Genomic DNA, 19,642 nt, shown 5'->3' with positions numbered 1-19,642 from the left:
GTGATGCATAGTACAAATAAATAGCCAAACCCTGGCCAGTCTGTCCCAGCATACCCTCCCTCACACGCTGCCTATAAAGGTACACTGCCATTCTATACTAATATTGCCCATGACACTCTCTTGCATGGTGGACCCAAAGGCACAGTGCCATGCTATTCTTTCTCTGATGACCCTGCACAGAGGAAATGTGCCATGCTTGCCATTAACCACCCACTTTCCAAACACTGACATCCTATGCCAACTATGGCTTTCTCGCTCTACAACATGATGGACGCTCACAGAGCATAGTGCTGCCCTGTTCTCTCTCCCACATGCTGGACGTGCACAAGGACACACTTTATCCTATGCCCTTAGCGCCCTTCCGACACTCCCACTCATTGGACCTATGGAAAGGCATAGTGCTATACCCTTCCATCACCCCAAGAACCCCAACAGTGGAACTGCACAGAAGCAAAGTGTCACCTTATGCAGGAAAGCCTGTAGTTAAAGAAACCCTAGATCACACTATGTTTCTGAAGATTCGTATTTATTATTTGCAAAAATACATTATAGTGTGATATGTACAAGGTATTTACAGAGAATAAATAGTGAAGAAATGTCGTCCTCCGGCTCAAAGTTAAGGTCTCAGGCACTGCCAGGCCCCTGCTTCATGCCAGTACTCAAACTCCGCTCTGTGGAAGAAAGAAAGGGACATGGTAAGCGGTGGGTACCAATAAAAAGAATATATTGTCTTTAGGCTTCCTTTTCAAGTTGTATTTACAAATCTGGGTCTGCATAGCAATTATGGATCAAAACAGATTCTAAACAATGTGAAAAGTGAATTGATGGAATCAGATTGGTGAAGCGGGGTAAGAATTCACTACCTGATGGTGGCACGGCTGAGGTTGGGTTCAAAGGTCTGGATGAGCCTATACAGCAGACTTAGTGTTACTGACAAAAGTAGATTGGGTTCAAGGTTAGGTCTGGAATTAGGGTTAAATCATAGATGTTAGTGTTTAGCTTTAGCGATGGGACTTAGATATTAGGGTTTAGGGGGTAAAATTAGAGTTAGTGCCAAAGCCTAAATAGTAACATGCGGGTTTAAAGTTAGATGTCAGTGTTTAGGACTAGGTTCAGGTGTAACACGGTTAATGATCATATAGTGTGTGCGTTTAGATGTAAGAGTTACAAGTCAGTACTTAGGGCGTAGGGAATACAATCAGCAACTGGCTCAGTGAAAGGGAGTGGAGTAAGGATTTGGGGTTACGGTTTGGAGGTTAGTATTTGGGATAGAGTTTTAGACTTGGTGTTGATAGTTAAATGACTAATAGCAGCAGGATTAGGGTTTTTAGTTAAGAAATGATTAAGCAAAAGATAGAAGAATTACAGCTAGCAATTGGTGTTTGGCTTTAAGGTAAAGCATACCACTAGGGTTATATTTTCGAGGTTAGTGTTTAAGTTTAGGGTTATGGTTTATGATACAGTAGTTAATGTTTAGGGTTTATGGGTTGGGTGATGGAGGTCACAGAACAATAAGCAGCAGAGTTATGGTTAATATATCAACGTACATTTTATACACTGAGGTTAAGGTTTATAGGGGAGAGTTAGGTTTTAGGGGTTGGGAAATAACAGAGTGACAGTTTGGATTGGTTTATATGGGTTAAGGCTTCTAGCTAGTTTGAGGAGTTACTAACTGACTAAAGGATTACAGTTTATCATAAAATGTTAGTTGTGGTTAGGATTTAGAGGTCACTGTTCAGGTTTAGAGTTAGGGATTCAGAATTTTTTATAAAGCTAATACTAATGTACATGGTAGAAGTTTCTGTTTTGGTTTAGGGTAGAATGATGTTCTGGTTTATAGGATTTAGGTTTATCATTTGAAGAATGATGGGTAGCAAGATTAGTATCGGGGTAATGGGTCTGTGTTTACGGTTTAAATTTTGTATCAGGTATTGGCTGAGTGACAGCCAGCAGAACTGAAGTCAGTTGAATGATTAAGACTGACTGATAAGTGTACTGACTCAGAGATTAGCCTTAACTTTAGGGTAGAACTATAAAGTACTGTTTTAGGGTATTGTTTTAGGTTTAGGGATTAAAATTGTGTGCACCAGTTAAGGGATTTAGGGCCAGATGTAGGTCATTTTATTTTACCACCTCTTAAATACCGAATCATACCGATTCGGTATTTAAGAAGTGGTAAAATAGAGGGGGGAGATGTAGGTATTTCAGATTCGGTAAATACCGAATCGTTAAGATTCGGTATTTACCGATTCTGTAAATACCGAATCGGTAATTCCCATTGATTCCTATGGGCATTGAAGCCCATAGGAATCAATGGGCATTACCGATTCGGTATTTACAGAATCGGTAAATACCGATTGCAGCAAGGGTGCAGGGGGTGTCACTTTGACACCCTCTAGCACCCCAAATACAGGCATGTGTGCATGCACAGATGTGAAGGCACACCTGAATTCGGTATTTTACCACCCAATTGGATTGGGTGGTAAAATACCGAATTCTGAAGGCCTGTAGCACTGTAAACAGTGCTACCTACATCTGGGTTTTACCGGATCGGTAAAATTACCGATTCGGTATTTTACAGAATCGGTAAATTTACCGTTTTGGTAAATTTACCGAATCTGTAAAATATTGGCACCTACATCTCGAAAACCAATTACCGGTCGGTAACGGCCAAAATCGGCCGTTACCGACCGGTAATTGGCGACCTACATCCGGCCCTAGGTTGTTTTAAAGTTTGAGTTTAAAGCTAGTGTACTGATTTAGGGGTCAATCTTGTGTTTAGGGTTAGAGGTTAGTGTACTGGTCTGGGGGTAGATTTAGGTTCACAGTAAGAGTTTGTAGTGTAGTGTACTGATTTAGGGATTCGGCTCAGGGTTAGAGTTCAGAATATTGGTGTCTAATTTAAGGCATTAGTCTTCGGTTTAAGGTTAAAAGTTAGAATTTATGTAACTGATTTAGGGATTCATTTTAGGTTTAGGATTAGAAATTAGATTGGGATTAGGGAGTTTTATGGTTAGAGTTAAGTGTTAAGTGTTCTGTTATAGGGATTATCTTTAGGATTTAGGTGATGAGACTAGTGTTTAATGTACTGATTTAGTGATTTGCTTTACGTTTATTGTTACAGTTTAGTAAAAGTGCACTAATTTAGTAATTAGGTTTAGAGTTAGGGTTTTTAATTTAGTACACATACTTAGGGATTACAAAATGTTTGCGTTAGAGTTAATTGATATAGGGATCAATCTTAAATTAAAAGTTAGAGCTTAGTAAACTGATTGGGGATTCGTTTTAGGGTTTGAATTACATATTACAGTTAAATGCACTAATTTAGGTATTAGTTTGCTTTATGTTTAGAATTTAGTGTGAAGTTTACTGGTCTAGAGATTAGCCTTATGTTTGGGGCAGGGGTATTCAACCTACTTAAGTGATCCCAGTGGTGGGGGGGAGTGAGAGGGCACCTCGAACTGGCCAAAATAAGCATTAAGCTGAAAACAGTGCTTTGTTTTCAACTGGGGAAGAGGGGTATGAGTGGCAGAAAGCCGTTCTGTAATGAGCCATCAGTACCATATTTTGTCATTTATATCCCGGCTGAGAGAAAGTGTCAAAAGGGAAGGGGCTCCAAATATTCTTCAAACCCTCACCCCCATTTCTGATAATCACTCAGCACACCGTAGATACCTTTACATGTTAGTAAGGGCTTGCGCTGACCAGCATAGTATGTTTGACAATCATGTATTCAATTGCATTTTTAAAACCGTAATAGAATTTAACTGCAATGTTTAAATAAGTCTAGACATATTTAAACATTGCCATTTTCATATAATAATTGTTAAAAAGTTAGAGGGGGTCTGGGTGTTTTTTTTTTTCATGGGTGGGGGGACAGCATTAAAACGTTTGAACACCACTGGCTTAGGGCAAGAGCAAGAGTTTATTGTATGAATTTGGTGATTAGCCTTAGGTTAAGAGTTAGAGTTTAGTGTTATTCATACTGATTTAGTAATTAGGCTAGGTTTAGTATTAGGAATTAGAATTTAGTACACTGATTTAGGGATTATGTTGTTTTTGAGTTAGGTTTTAGAGTTAGTGTTGTGATTTAGGTATCAATATTAGGTGTAAGGTTAGGAGTTGGTTTACTGGTCTCTGGGTTAGATGTAGGTTTATTGTATTGTATTGTAATTGCATTTATATAGCACTTACTACCCCTGACAAGGCATTGAAGAGATTTTTCAGCGAGTAGCATGCTACTTCGGAACCCATAAAGGTTTAATGTTGAATTAGTATAGTGAAATATGAAAGTAATTTGAGTGGTGGATAGGTTAGTCAGTTATTTGTATTCAGAAGGATAACAGACGAATAGACGAGGGAATAGGGTTTTCATTTATATAGCGCTTAGGTTTACAGTAAGAGTTTGAAGTTTAGTGTACCAATTTAGTCATTAGGCTCAGCGCTAGAGGTTAGACGTTAGTGTGAAATGTAGGTATTAGTCTTAGGTTTAAAGTTAAATGTTAGAGCCTAGTGAACGGATTGAAGTATTCGTTTTTAGGTTTAGGAAGATAGATTACAGTTAAATGTAATGCTTTAGGGACTAGGTTGGTTCAGGGTTAGTGTTAAGTGTACAGATATAGCGATTAGCCTTAAGTTAAGGATAGGAGTTTAGTATAGTGATTTAGTGATTAGCCTTAGGTTTATGGCTACAATTTGGTGTAAAGTGTACAGATGTAGGTGTTAGGTTTAGAGTTAGGTACTGGAATTTAGTGCACTTACTTAGTGATTGTGTTATTTTAGCATTAGAGTTTAGAGTTAAGTGATTTATGGATCAAACGTTGGTATAAGGTTAGAGTTTAGTGTCCTATTGCAGGGAATAGATTTAGGTTTATGGTTAGAGATGGGAGAATAATGTACTGGCCTCAGGTGTCAATCAATCAAGACATTTATAGAGCGCACTACTCACCCGTAGGGTCTCAAGGCGCTGGGAGGGGGGGGGGGTGCCGTTACTGCTCGAACAGCCAGGTCTTGAGCTTCTTCCTGAAGGAGAGGTGGTCTTGGGTCATGCGCAGGTCGGACGGGAGTGAGTTCCAGGTCTTGGCAGCCAGGTAGGAGAAGGATCTTCCTCCTGTTGTCGCTCTTCGGATGCGGGGGACGGCGGCGAGGGCGTGGCTGGTTGATCTGAGGAGGCGCGTGGGAGTGTAGAAGTTGATCCGGTTGTTGAGGTAGCTCGGGCCTTGGTCGTGTAGGGCTTTGTGCGCGTGGGTGAGGAGGCGGAAGGTGATTCTCTTGTTGACCGGGAGCCAGTGCAGGTCTCTCAAGTGTCCGGAGATGTGGCTGTGTCGGGGGATGTCGAGGATGAGTCTTGCTGAGGCGTTCTGGATCCGCTGGAGTCTTTTCTGGAGCTTGGCGGTGGTTCCGGCGTAGAGGGCGTTGCCGTAGTCCAGTCGGCTGGTGACGAGGGCCTGGGTGACCGTCTTCCTCGTCTCGGTGGGGATCCACCGGAAGATCTTCCGTAGCATGCGCAGGATGTTGAAGCATGACGAGGAGACGGCGTTGACTTGTCTGGTCATGGAGAGGGAGGAGTCCAGGATGAAGCCCAGGTTGCGCGCGTGGTCCGTCGGCTTGGGTGCGGTGCCCAGGGCGGGGGGCCACCAGGAGTCGTCCCAGGCGGAGGGCGTGGAGCCCAGGATGAGGACTTCCGTCTTGTCCGAGTTCAGCTTCAGGCGGCTGGTCGACATCCATTCGGCTACCTCTCTCATCCCTTCGTGCAGGTTGGCTCTGGCGGCGTCGGGGTCGTTGGTCAGGGAGAGGATCAGCTGGGTGTCATCGGCGTAGGAGATGATGTTCAGGTTGTGTTGGCGTGCGATGGTCGCGAGGGGGCTCATGTAGACGTTGAAGAGGGTGGGGCTCAGCGAGGATCCTTGGGGTACGCCGCAGATGACTTCGGTGGCCTCTGACTTGTACGGTGGTAGACGGACTCTCTGCGTTCTGCCGTCGAGGAAGGAGGTGATCCATTCCAGTGCCTTCTCCTGGATTCCGATGTTGCTGAGGCGCTGTACAAGGGTGCGGTGGCAGACAGTGTCGAAGGCCGCGGAGAGGTCCAGGAGGATGAGGGCCGCTGTTTCTCCGTTGTCCATCAGAGTTCGTATGTCATCGGTGGCAGCGATGAGGGCGGTCTCGGTGCTGTGGTTCGCTCTGAAGCCAGACTGTGAGGGGTCGAGGGATCCATTCGTCTCGAGGAAGGCGGCCAGTTGTTTGTTGACGGTCTTCTCGATGACTTTGGCCGGGAACGGGAGGAGCGAGATGGGTCGGTAGTTCTTGAGGTCGGTGGGGTCTGCTGTGGGTTTCTTGAGAAGGGCGCTGAGTTCGGCGTGCTTCCAGCTCTCAGGGAAGGTGGCGGTGTCGAAGGAGGTGTTGATGATGTCCCGCAGGTGGGGTGCGATGACAGCGTCGGCCTTGTTGAAGACGTGGTGAGGGCAGGGGTCGGTCGGAGATCCGGAGTGGATGGAGTTCATTGTGCGGATGGTGTCTTCGGTGCTGATCGGCGTCCAGGTGCGGAGGGTGGTGGTGGGTGGCGTTGTTGCGGTTGTGGCTTCCGTTGGTTGGTTGCTGAAGCTGTTGTGTATGTCCGCGATCTTGTTGTGGAAGTAGGACGCGAGGGAGTTGCAGAGGTCTTGCGACGGGGTGATGTCGTTGTTAGCGGCGTTGGGGTTGGAGAGCTCTTTCACGATGTCGAAGAGTTCCTTGCAGTTGTGTGCGTTGTTGTCCAGCCGGTCCTTGTAAGTATTTTTCTTGGTGGCGCGGATCAGTTGGTGGTGTTTCCGGGTGGCGTGCTTGAGGGTGGTCATGTTGTTCGTAGTTGGATCCCTCCTCCAGACTTTCTCGAGGGCTCGACAGTTCTTGAAGGGTTAGTTGAAGGGTTAAATATGAAAGTACTGATTTGGGGATTAGGTTTGAATTTGCTGGTTTAGAAGTTAGGTTTGGGTACTGGGTTTTGTATACTGATTTATAGGTTCAGGTTTCGCCCTGAAAACAGATGAGAGATTACAGTAAAGTGTGCTGTACTGTGTAGGGAAGGGTTTAACCTGCAGAAATGGGAGCTTTTCTTACCCTGTGTGCTTCACGTCACAACACTGAAATGGAGCATTGTGCTTGTGGAGGCTCAATGTATAGTGATATTTCCAGATCTAAGTCCTACATCTTTATCATGTTTAGCTCTGTAGGCCGCATATCAAGATTAAATCTGGAGTATGCAGGCGAGTTCGGGGTCCATATCTGGATTATTGTACCCAAATCTGTGGCCTATATTTGCAATATTGTATCAGTTCAAGAGGCAACATCTGTAATTTTATGTCCAGTGCTGGGTACCTCATCTGCAGCACTGAGTGCAGCTCTGAAGGCTCCAAACTGGGTTATTGTTCCAAATTTGAGATACTTCTACTGGAATGGAGTCTCTAGTTCATGATGCCTTATCTGGAGGATGGGGCCAGTAGCTCTGGATGTCTCATCGTGTAGCATTGTGCCCAGTTTTAGAGGACTTGTGTTTAGTGTTCTCTCTCACACTCAGCACTGTGCTCTGAAACGTGTACCATTGTCCCTGGAAGTTGTGTATGGCATGATGGGAGGTTCTGGTTGGTTGGCAAGAGTCCATGTACTTACTCTCTCCCACTTTGCCGGTTTCTGCAGGCAAGGCCTTCTTCACATGGGCACACTTGGTTGATGCTGAAAGCCAGGCCTCCATCAGGCACGTAGCAGCTTTCGCCCAGCGTTAGTTGTTTCTTGCACACCATTTCACCATGATGCCGAGCACAGCACATGGAGGACCCACAGTCCTGATCAAGCCTGCAGCGTGCACCTGCGGGCGAGGAGAAAAGATATGTGAGTGAATAGAAGGCGGGAGAGTGTGAAAAAGAGGATAAAAGGGATGAAGTAGGAGGGTGAAGAGGATGAGTGGGATGATAGAAGAAGAGGGAGTGCATGAAGGAGAGTGAATGAGAGCAGAAGAGTTGAGTGTGGGAAGGAGGATGAAAAGAAGGCGGGTGAGTTTAAGGAAGAGGATGAAATGAGAACAAGAGGAGGAGCATGTGAAGAATTGAAAATGCAGAGTAATTAATGTCAATAAAATGTGTATTTGTCTACTGCTAAGCAATACATTCAGATCTCCCAAGTTTCCCATTTCCATGTGTAAGAAGCCCTTCCAGTTCAGGTATTTTTTTTTATTCAGAGACTTGTAGTCCTGGCTTTATAGTGGGTTAAAAGGGACTAAAAATCACAAAATGGAATTAAGACTACCTGAACTGGATGAGGTACTCAGGCACGTATATGAAAACTTTAGAGATCCGTACACTTTATCACCTCTGGTCGAATCAAGTACTACTCCCAAGTATTCAGGTGCAACTTAGAAACTTCACTTCTCTAAAGAACTTTGAAGTTTCCCAGAATTCCCAACTTCCATCCGCTGTAAAAAGAAGATGAGAGCCATCCAAGAGCCAAAAGCATGCTGGGAGAGAGAATACTCCTCTGGGTGGAACCAAAGCCCATGCAACGAATATTTTAAAGAACTGTAATCAATAGGTAGCAATAGTTTTGCTGCCAAGCCAGGCCTCACAAGCACTGGCAAAGCCAACATGTTACGCCTTTGAACCTATCGGCTTTTCCAATGCCTTCTGGCGATGTTGTACAGCATCCCCAAGGTGCTGTGCAGAATAACCAAAAGTTAAACAAAAACAAGTGGTGAAGAGGTGAGCACATGCATGTGTGATGATACGTGCACGCCTACAAAATGATACAGATTACTTTTTACTTTTTTACCAATCTGAGATAGATCAGTAAATAAAAAAACATTCCTAAGTGGTAGCGCAATAGAGGTTTTTTTCAAAGCGGAGAGGCTACAGCAATTTGCTGCCTGGTCCTCCCTCTGCACACTAAAAAAACAGACTGGGCATGGGCCGTGGGGAGCAACAGAACAGCAGGGGGAGAAGATGGGCGGAGGAGAAAACCAGCACATGAGGGAAAGCACAACGGGGCAGGGGGAAAAGCACACAATCACGGAAGAAATACGCAGTATGGGGAGGCAGGGAGTTTGGCGGGGGAGAAGCACATGAGACAGATCTTGCAACAAGAGGGAGCTAGCAATATGAAGCGTGGGGAGAGTGGGTATTTGGCAGAGAAGAGTACATGGGAGTGCTGGAAAACACATGCAGTCTCTTAGAATGCTTAAGTAAAAAACAAAAAAAGCTGTTTCCTAAAAGTAAGCAGTGGAAGGATAGAAGCCAACCAATCAGAGATATTGTAAAGAGGGTATGCTCCCGGGAAGAACAGACACAAGATGGACAAGGTGGGGCAAGGAAAGCTGTTGAATAAGAAGCGAGCAACTGAGTGACAATAAAGCATACCAATGTTAAGCACTGGCCGAGCTGTTAGACCCTGTACATTTTTGGAGATACTAAGAACCTGATTCCACCCAACCATGCGGTGTCACAGGCAAGCAAAACTGACAATAACGTATTCCACCCCTGATGGCTTTCCAGAGAGGAGTGAAACTCCTAGAAACTTATTCCACTCCAGACCTGCTGGCTTTCCAGAGAGGAGTGAAACTCCTAGAAACTCATTCCACTCCAACCCTGCTGGCTTTCCAGAGTGGAGTGAAACTCCTAGAAACGCATTCCTCTCGAGACCTGCTGACTTTCCAGAGAGGAGTAAAACTCCTATAAACTCATTCCACTCCAGCCCTGCTGGCCTTTCAGAGAGGAGTGAAACTCCTAGAAACTCATTCCACTCCAGCCCTGCTGGGCTTTCAGAGAAGAGTGAAACTCCTAGAAACTCATCCCACTCCAGCCCTGCTGGCCTTTCAGAGAGGAGTGAAACTCCTAGAAACTCATTCCACTCCAGCCCTGCTGGGCTTTCAGAGAAGAGTGAAACTCCTAGAAACTCATTCCACTCCAGCCCTGCTGGCCTTTCAGAGAGGAGTGAAACTCCTAGAAACTCATTCCACTCCAAAACTCCTAGAAACTCATTCCACTCCAGACCTGCTGGCCTTTCAGAGAGGAGTGAAACTCCTAGAAACTCATTCCACTCCAGCCCTGCTGGCCTTTCAGAGAAGAGTGAAACTCCTAGAAACTCATTCCACTCCAGCCCTGCTGGCCTTTCAGAGAGGAGTGAAACTCTTAGAAACTCATTCCACTCCAGCCCTGCTGGGCTTTCAGAGAGGAGTGAAACTCCTAGAAACTCATTCCACTCCAAAACTCCTAGAAACTCGTTACACTCCAGCCCAAATGGCCTTTCAGAGAGGAGTGAAACTCCTAGAAACTCATTCCACTCCAGCCCTGCTGGCCTTTCAGAGTGGAGTGAAACTCCTAGAAACTCATTCCACTCCAGCCCTGCTGGCCTTTCAGAGAAGAGTGAAACTCCTAGAAACTCATTCCACTCCAGCCCTGCTGGCCTTTCAGAGAGGAGTGAAACTCCTAGAAACTCATTCCACTCCAGCCCTGCTGGCCTTTCAGAGAGGAGTGAAACTCCTAGAAACTCATTCCACTCCAGCCCTGCTGGCCTTTCAGAGAGGAGTGAAACTCCTAGAAACTCTTTCCACTCCAGCCCTGCTGGCCTTTCAGAGAGGAGTGAAACTCCTAGAAACTCTTTCCACTCCAGCCCTGCTGGCCTTTCAGAGAGGAGTGAAACTCCTAGAAACTCATTCCACTCCAGCCCTGCTGGCCTTTCAGAGAGGAGTGAAACTCCTAGAAACTCTTTCCACTCCAGCCCTGCTGGCCTTTCAGAGAGGAGTGAAACTCCTAGAAACTCTTTCCACTCCAGCCCTGCTGGCCTTTCAGAGAGGAGTGAAACTCCTAGAAACTCTTTCCACTCCAGCCCTGCTGGCCTTTCAGAGAGGAGTGAAACTCCTAGAAACTCTTTCCACTCCAGCCCTGCTGGCCTTTCAGAGAGGAGTGAAACTCCTAGAAACTCTTTCCACTCCAGCCCTGCTGGCCTTTCAGAGAGGAGTGAAACTCCTAGAAACTCATTCCACTCCAGCACTGCTGGCCTTTCAGAGAGGAGTGAAACTCCTAGAAACTCTTTCCACTCCAGCCCTGCTGGCCTTTCAGAGAGGAGTGAAACTCCTAGAAACTCTTTCCACTCCAGCCCTGCTGGCCTTTCAGAGAGGAGTGAAACTCCTAGAAACTCATTCCACTCCAGCCCTGCTGGGCTTTCAGAGAGGAGTGAAACTCCTAGAAACTCATTCCACTCCAAAACTCCTAGAAACTCGTTACACTCCAGCCCAAATGGCCTTTCAGAGAGGAGTGAAACTCCTAGAAACTCATTCCACTCCAGCCCTGCTGGCCTTTCAGAGTGGAGTGAAACTCCTAGAAACTCATTCCACTCCAGCCCTGCTGGCCTTTCAGAGAAGAGTGAAACTCCTAGAAACTAATTCCACTCCAGCCCTGCTGGCCTTTCAGAGAGGAGTGAAACTCCTAGAAACTCATTCCACTCCAGCCCTGCTGGCCTTTCAGAGAGGAGTGAAACTCCTAGAAACTCATTCCACTCCAGCCCTGCTGGCCTTTCAGAGAGGAGTGAAACTCCTAGAAACTCTTTCCACTCCAGCCCTGCTGGCCTTTCAGAGAGGAGTGAAACTCCTAGAAACTCTTTCCACTCCAGCCCTGCTGGCCTTTCAGAGAGGAGTGAAACTCCTAGAAACTCTTTCCACTCCAGCCCTGCTGGCCTTTCAGAGAGGAGTGAAACTCCTAGAAACTCATTCCACTCCAGCCCTGCTGGCCTTTCAGAGAGGAGTGAAACTCCTAGAAACTCTTTCCACTCCAGCCCTGCTGGGCTTTCAGAGAGGAGTGAAACTCCTAGAAACTCTTTCCACTCCAGCCCTGCTGGCCTTTCAGAGAGGAGTGAAACTCCTAGAAACTCTTTCCACTCCAGCCCTGCTGGCCTTTCAGAGAGGAGTGAAACTCCTAGAAACTCTTTCCACTCCAGCCCTGCTGGCCTTTCTGAGAGGAGTGAAACTCCTAGAAACTCTTTCCACTCCAGCCCTGCTGGCCTTTCAGAGAGGAGTGAAACTCCTAGAAACTCATTCCACTCCAGCACTGCTGGCCTTTCAGAGAGGAGTGAAACTCCTAGAAACTCTTTCCACTCCAGCCCTGCTGGCCTTTCAGAGAGGAGTGAAACTCCTAGAAACTCTTTCCACTCCAGCCCTGCTGGCCTTTCAGAGAGGAGTGAAACTCCTAGAAACTCTTTCCACTCCAGCCCTGCTGGCCTTTCAGAGAGGAGTGAAACTCCTAGAAACTCATTCCACTCCAGCCCTGCTGGCCTTTCAGAGAGGAGTGAAACTCCTAGAAACTCATTCCACTCCAGCCCTGCCGGCCTTTCAGAGAGGAGTGAAACTCCTAGAAACTCTTTCCACTCCAGCCCTGCTGGCCTTTCAGAGAGGAGTGAAACTCCTAGAAACTCTTTCCACTCCAGCCCTGCTGGCCTTTCAGAGAGGAGTGAAACTCCTAGAAACTCATTCCACTCCAGCCCTGCTGGCCTTTCAGAGAGGAGTGAAACTCCTAGAAACTCTTTCCACTCCAGCCCTGCTGGGCTTTCAGAGAGGAGTGAAACTCCTAGAAACTCTTTCCACTCCAGCCCTGCTGGCCTTTCAGAGAGGAGTGAAACTCCTAGAAACTCTTTCCACTCCAGCCCTGCTGGCCTTTCAGAGAGGAGTGAAACTCCTAGAAACTCTTTCCACTCCAGCCCTGCTGGCCTTTCTGAGAGGAGTGAAACTCCTAGAAACTCTTTCCACTCCAGCCCTGCTGGCCTTTCAGAGAGGAGTGAAACTCCTAGAAACTCATTCCACTCCAGCACTGCTGGCCTTTCAGAGAGGAGTGAAACTCCTAGAAACTCTTTCCACTCCAGCCCTGCTGGCCTTTCAGAGAGGAGTGAAACTCCTAGAAACTCTTTCCACTCCAGCCCTGCTGGCCTTTCAGAGAGGAGTGAAACTCCTAGAAACTCTTTCCACTCCAGCCCTGCTGGCCTTTCAGAGAGGAGTGAAACTCCTAGAAACTCATTCCACTCCAGCCCTGCTGGCCTTTCAGAGAGGAGTGAAACTCCTAGAAACTCATTCCACTCCAGCCCTGCCGGCCTTTCAGAGAGGAGTGAAACTCCTAGAAACTCTTTCCACTCCAGCCCTGCTGGCCTTTCAGAGAGGAGTGAAACTCCTAGAAACTCTTTCCACTCCAGCCCTGCTGGCCTTTCAGAGAGGAGTGAAACTCCTAGAAACTCATTCCACTCCAGCCCTGCTGGCCTTTCAGAGAGGAGTGAAACTCCTAGAAACTCATTCCACTCCAGCCCTGCCGGCCTTTCAGAGAGGAGTGAAACTCCTAGAAACTCTTTCCACTCCAGCCCTGCTGGCCTTTCAGAGAGGAGTGAAACTCCTAGAAACTCTTTCCACTCCAGCCCTGCTGGCCTTTCAGAGAGGAGTGAAACTCCTAGAAACTCTTTCCACTCCAGCCCTGCCGGCCTTTCAGAAGCAAGTGAGACTGAAAGTAACTGATTTCACTCCATCCCTGGCAAACGTTTACATGCAAGCCGTGCCTTCGAAGTGCCCATCATTTCATCGCCATTGCTGGCCTTTCAACACAACCTCGTTTCTGATGGGCGCTTCACATGTGATGTGAGAGGTTGTATGAGTGCCCCTGCCCCACGCCGTGCTCACCTTCCTGGCCCTCCGGCACGATCCAGTGGCATCTCCCGAACATGCAGTGGAGTCCTCGGCTGCACTGAGAGTCCTTCCTGCAGAACTGGCCTTCTTGTCGGAGGGGCACGCAGAGTCCGAAGTGGCGATCACAGTACTGGCCTCGGCTGCAGCCCCTGTCACATGTCACCTGTGGAACAGGAGGGAACTGTCAGGTGGTGGTGGTACCCAGGGAGGAGCAGTGGGGGTGGCAAGTATTAAACTGCGAACTTTCAAACTTGGGTTCGAAACCCAGCCTTACACTTGAGTGATGCTAAACAAATCACTTCCCTCTGCTGCCCCGCAATGGAATGTAACTTTCCCGACCCCCTGGGCATTTCGTTCGTTTACAAAAGTTCTTATAAAACAGCAGGCGCCTAGGGCTCCCAGGCTCAGAACAACAAAATCAAACACAAGAAGCATTGGCAAATGAAAAACGGGGGGCACAAAAATTATTGCGAACACAGCAAACATAGAAAACATTATGCAAGAAGAAGAAACAAAGGAGCGCGAGGAGCACTGGAAGAACAAGAAGGACAAACTCCCTGGGCTATAAGCCAAGAAGGGCTTAATATGTTACACATACAGCCAACCGGGGAACTAGAACAGCAGAGATGAACACCCCTCTTATTAAAAAGCTAGAAAAATGAATCCGTGGCTCGGTGCTTGGCTAGAAGCCAGGCTGGAAACTTCAAGGGTACCAGAGTGGTCCCAGCCATGGAAGGAGCGTGACGGGCCTGGGGTCCGGTATCAGGATGCTGAGACGTTCAAACCCTTGGTAAATGCCCTGCAGTAAGTAAACGTGCAATAACAGGTCAGACCGGAAGTAGACCCGGGTGGCACTACTATGCCTTCACCGCTTGGTCTATGTGTGATGAGCCTAACGGCTAACTGGGCCCTCGACGCAGTTTATAATAAAAGATTCCATTGCCCCAGTTTGAGATCTACCCGTGGGCACTTACCGTGGAGGCTCTGTCGCTGGCAGGGGGCGGGTCGCCTCTGGGCACGGAGTCTTCAGGGGTCCCATAGGGTATGGACAGCATCCAGGCCCAGATGTGGCCGTGGACCACCGGGAGGAGCGCGCATGCGCAGAGCAGCAGCAGTCCCGCGGAGACTGTCATCCTGGCTCAGGTGGCGGTGCAGGGGGTGCAGGGGGTGCAGGGGCCGAAGGGGGCAGGTGCAGCTTGCGGTAAGGGGGTCAGACAGGCTCGTGGTCGGGCTTAGAATGGCAAGCCGCCTGCCCCGGGGCAGATATATAGCGCCGCCCCCCCAGGGCTCATGTTAACATTGTTTGTTCACATAATGGGCAGGAGGGGACAATTAGGAGTTATCAGCTTAACATAATGAGCTACCCGGCCCTTAGCGCCCGAGACAAACCTCGGCGACCAAGCCAATTACTGTCCCGTCGGCCGCAGGCTCCAGGAGTACTGAGCAAACAGGGTGAGGGGGCGCCGCGGGGCGTGGAGAGGGGGCGCCCGGGGCGCAGAGAGGGAGCGCCGCGGGCACATGGAAAGGTGCAGTGGGAGGTGTGACATAGAGCAATATATGCACAGGGACAGGGTACGGTGCATAATGGGAGGCAGCAGATACAGATAACAGGGAAGGGGCATAGAGAGAGGTGGCAGAGAGAAAGGGTGGCAGCGTCTGGGGTGCACGGTGAGAGGGGCAAAGGAAAGCGTGACACTGGGAGGTGGGACAGAATAAATCGGCGCGCAGGGGAGGGTGAGGTGCACAGTGTGAGCCATCAAATACAGACAGTGGCAAAGGGGCATAGAGAGAGGTGGCAGAGAGAAAGGGTGGCAGCGTCTAGGGTGCAAGGTGAGAGGGGCAAAGGAAAGCGTGACAGTGGGAGGTGGGACAGAATAAATCGGCGCGCAGGGGCAGGGTGAGGTGCATCAGATGCAGACAGTGGCAAAGGGGCATGGAGAGAGGTGGCAGAGAGAAAAGGTGCAATGCTTAGGATGCACGGTGAGAGGGGCACAGGGAAATGTGGCAGTGGGAGGTGTTTTAGCGGAGCAGTAGGTGCACCGGACAGGGAAAGGTGCACACCTGGAGCAGCAGATGCAGACAAGAGCAAAGGGGCCGAGAGAAAGGGTGGCATTGGACAGGGATGCCCAGGGAGGTGGGCACAGGGAATGATGGGAAAGCAAGACGGGGAGAGAGTACATCGGCAATGGGCGAGAAGTGGCATGTGAAAGGAGTGGGAGGAAGAGAGGCACGGGAGTAGGGGGCATAGGGAGAAGTGAGTGGGGTTCAAGTGCCACCACTTAAGTCTAATGAGGCGTAGGTTTTCTGATTAGATACAAATAATAATTGTGTTCTACTTGCAAGCCTTGTGTAAGCCGGCACACTAGGCCGACCAATGGACAACTATGTACCCGAGCAGAACAAACCAAACAGCAGCGTCTCCTGCACGTGCATCCATACACACAATACACGGTATAGATACAGTACATGGGCCAGACAGCGCTCTATCGTGGCCCTCCACTATCCATGATGAGCCATTACTAAAAACAACAAATCACAAAGTTCGTAGACCGTTGACTCTGGCCAATAAAAGCCCCATAACCTTCACCGGGACCCAAACACTGAGGCGTGATGATAGGACCAAAAGGATGATAGGAATCTGCCATAGAAATGCCCTTAATCTAGCACTAAATCACTGATTTCCAAAATCATACCCATGAATTATTTTTCATAATTTGCGGATATGACACAGTACCCATGAATTACGTATCTCGTCCAGTGGGAGCTCTAATCTTAGTCTGCTTTGCCTCCGTCCTGCTAATTGGTCTCTAAGTATACAATGCATTTAGCTAATGGCTGGCCAGACCACACCGCTAAGCTTCACCATTGCCCTTTCCTTAACCAGCATCCTCTTCATGAAAAGTAAACAAAACCTGAACATTGTAACTGCAATCAGGGCTCATTGTTAGCTAGGCTAACAGACACGTCCTTCTTAAACCTCTCACTTCTACAGACAGAACATGCTTCTTAGCACAGCAAAACACATTTTTACTAAAACCCCACATGCTGATTAACAGATACATTCTTTTTATTGCTAACAGTGATATATAATCTATTATTTCACACATTTTTCTATTTGCATTTTTTCTTGCAAGCTGCATTAAAATAAAGATAACATAAAAATATGGAACTGAATTCTGATGACATATTCAAATTACCCAGCTTCCGATTTTATATATATAGAAACAGCAGTTGTGGACAATGTGTAGTTTTGATTCAGCAGCACTTTCCATTGAAAAGGCATTTTTTGATTTGCCAATATTTTTGACCCCATGGACAGATCGGCACCAAATTTGGCAATCACTTGTCATAGTCAGCTAAAGTCAGGTATGTAATTGACATGCAAATCCGAGGAGACAAAAAGGTAAGGGGAGCAGAAGGTGGAAAAGATGTTTTTCCCCATTTTCACTTCCAGAGTAAATTTTACTCACGCCTACAACCAAACTGCTGAACAGATTCCCACAAAACTTGGCGAGTAAGTAGAACTGCACACAGAAAGCAAGCTGTCATTGGTTCGGTGTAAAGTCTTACAGTAGTTTTAGAGAAAAAGGTGTTTAAAAAAAGATGCCACACAGGCTTCACTGTGTTAATATGTTTTGTTTGCCATTTAACATTTTCGTTTGCCATTTAAAAGTATGAATTCTGTCAATCACATTTTAATATATTGTATTTTTATACTACATGGTTATTTTGTAGTAGTTTTGTAGTAGTTAGCTTGAACAAGCGTTTTCCCTCAAAGTACAGGTGCCAATGGGCACCTACGAGAATTAAGACTATTTATGTACACTTCATGAATACATTTTTGCTAAAACAATTGACAGCAGTGATTCCCAGTGGATTCATGCAAATCTGTGGTTGCAGCATTAACAGCATAATTATATATTTTCCACATATTTTTCAGATTTTCCAAAAAGTTTCTAGATGAAACAGATAAAAATAACACTACCATACAATGTGCATCATAATTAGATTTTTTTGCTGCATGATTTAGATAATCTTGCCACATAAGTTTGTCATCCATTCCACATAATTATATTAGCCCTGACAACGATTAAGCTCTGCAGCGTGATTTGAAGTTTGTCATTAGGATGTATTGCACTGCATTGTACTGCAAAATAGCTTCCATATTTCACAGTTACTTGCATGTGAAATATAGGGGTTTATACCACTGGATTTTGTGCAAAGATATTGCACGTTTAATGTAACCACATTGTATTTATACATATGGGTACCTGAGATATGAATTCCTCAGATTTTTGCCCTTAATAACTTTGTGCCCGTTTGGCGAACCTCAAAAAAACTTTCTAGACCTAGTCTTCCTTCTATATCGGCAGATGATAGAAAGTTTTGTGGCGACTGGTCAAGGGGATACAAAGAAAAAAGTGTGGGGGTCCCAAAACAGGTTTTGACCTAAATGTATTTAACATTAACTCTTTGCATTGGATGTAGCAGCAAAACAGCTGAACGGGTTTACATGAAATTTGGCAGGATTCGACATAATGGTGTGCAGATATTCCTTTTGGGTACAAGAGGTAAGTAGAGTAAGTAATTTTTTAAATTATAAGGTAGATTATATCTTTGTGATATCTGTTGTTGCTGTATTTCAAGGAAGTACAGTGATGCATAGCGATGACAAGTCATAAGGTGATTGGCTAATGACTGCCTTTACAAAAGTTAAAGGCAGCCATGTTCTTTTAGGTGCAGTTCGGATGGGTTCTGCATTACGCCTTCAGATTTATTTATTTATTTATTTGCAGGTTTGTACCGCGCTGGCTTCACTCCCTGAGGAGTATCTCCACGCCTTTGGCTTTGGCAGATTTAGATAAGTATTAGAGTTGGGATTTTTCCCTACCTATTACCACTTTAGTATAGTGGTAATTGGTTCACTTTAGTAAAGTGGTAATAGGTAAGGGAAAATATTTATAAGTTTCTAGATATATCTTTTTTTTAATTTACGGCATCTCACAGTACTGCCTCAGGAGTACGGCAGTAACAAAAAAAATACAATAAAAAAATAAAATTACATTATAATACACTATATTTTACAAGTATAGTGTACTAAAGTGTATTTTTTATTTTAAAATATTTAAATATGCACAAAAAGTCAATGGAGTAGCACAGTAATATCTACACATTACAGCGCTACTTAAAACATTTGCAGTTCTCCCTAGACTGCTAAAGAATATATAGAAAAATATATAGAAGATTATAAGTCAATTTCTCTATCTATTAACACTTTGATAAACTGATAATAGGTAGTGAACAACAATAAAAAACTACTACTTACCTATATGTAAGACTCTAACTTAGAACACAGCAAAAAGCAGATGTAGAATGCACGAAAACTGTGATAAAAACTACATGGCTGCCTATTGCCTTTGGTCAACACCGCCATTAGCCAATAACATAAAGACTTCTTAACCGCATGTACCGTGGTATACCGCAAAGTTACCGTGGTATACTGAGTCACAATATATAATAACGTTTTTTAAAACGTATAATTTTAACACTACTTACACTATTTAATCATGCTAACAAAAATTACAGTTTACACCTCATATTGTATATTCAGGGCCAATGGAATTATGCAGCAGGGGAAGGACAAATTATGCGACAGGTTTGAGTATATTATGCAGCAAGAAAGACAAATTAAGCAACATTATGCAGCGCATTTTGTGCTAGTATTACTTCATTATTTGGACATTTTTAAACTTGTTAACACTGTCTGGGCATTAATAGCAACTCATTAGTACCGGTATAACACTTAAATGTAGCAATAAGCTTCAGAAATGTGAAAAGTCAATCTTTGCTAAGGGCTTTCCACTGCACCAAAAACCACATTGCTGCGCTTTAATAACTTTTAAACCATCTGAGCTAAAAACATTTTTTTTTAAATCTGCAGATTATATAGCAGATGATGGATTA

General features: G+C 45.9%; 1 protein-coding gene across 1 annotated transcript; it reads right to left on the bottom strand.

Annotated features, from left to right (window-relative positions):
* Nucleotides 1-553: 553 nt before the first annotated feature.
* LOC144753913 (uncharacterized) lies at nucleotides 554-15,230 on the bottom strand. Its single transcript, XM_078641443.1, has 4 exons — nucleotides 14,653-15,230; nucleotides 13,673-13,841; nucleotides 7,645-7,840; nucleotides 554-671 (listed from the first exon to the last, which is right to left on the bottom strand). The coding sequence occupies exons 1-4, from the start codon at nucleotides 14,809-14,811 to the stop codon at nucleotides 617-619; spliced, it is 579 nt and encodes a 192-aa protein (XP_078497569.1). The 5' UTR covers nucleotides 14,812-15,230; the 3' UTR covers nucleotides 554-616.
* Nucleotides 15,231-19,642: the final 4,412 nt, after the last annotated feature.

This window comes from Lissotriton helveticus, chromosome 5_1 (genome assembly GCF_964261635.1).
Source record: "Lissotriton helveticus chromosome 5_1, aLisHel1.1, whole genome shotgun sequence".
NCBI classification, from domain to species: domain Eukaryota; kingdom Metazoa; phylum Chordata; class Amphibia; order Caudata; family Salamandridae; genus Lissotriton; species Lissotriton helveticus.
The sequence above is the reverse complement of the archived record's forward strand: the minus strand, read 5'-3'. Positions and strand labels throughout refer to the sequence as shown.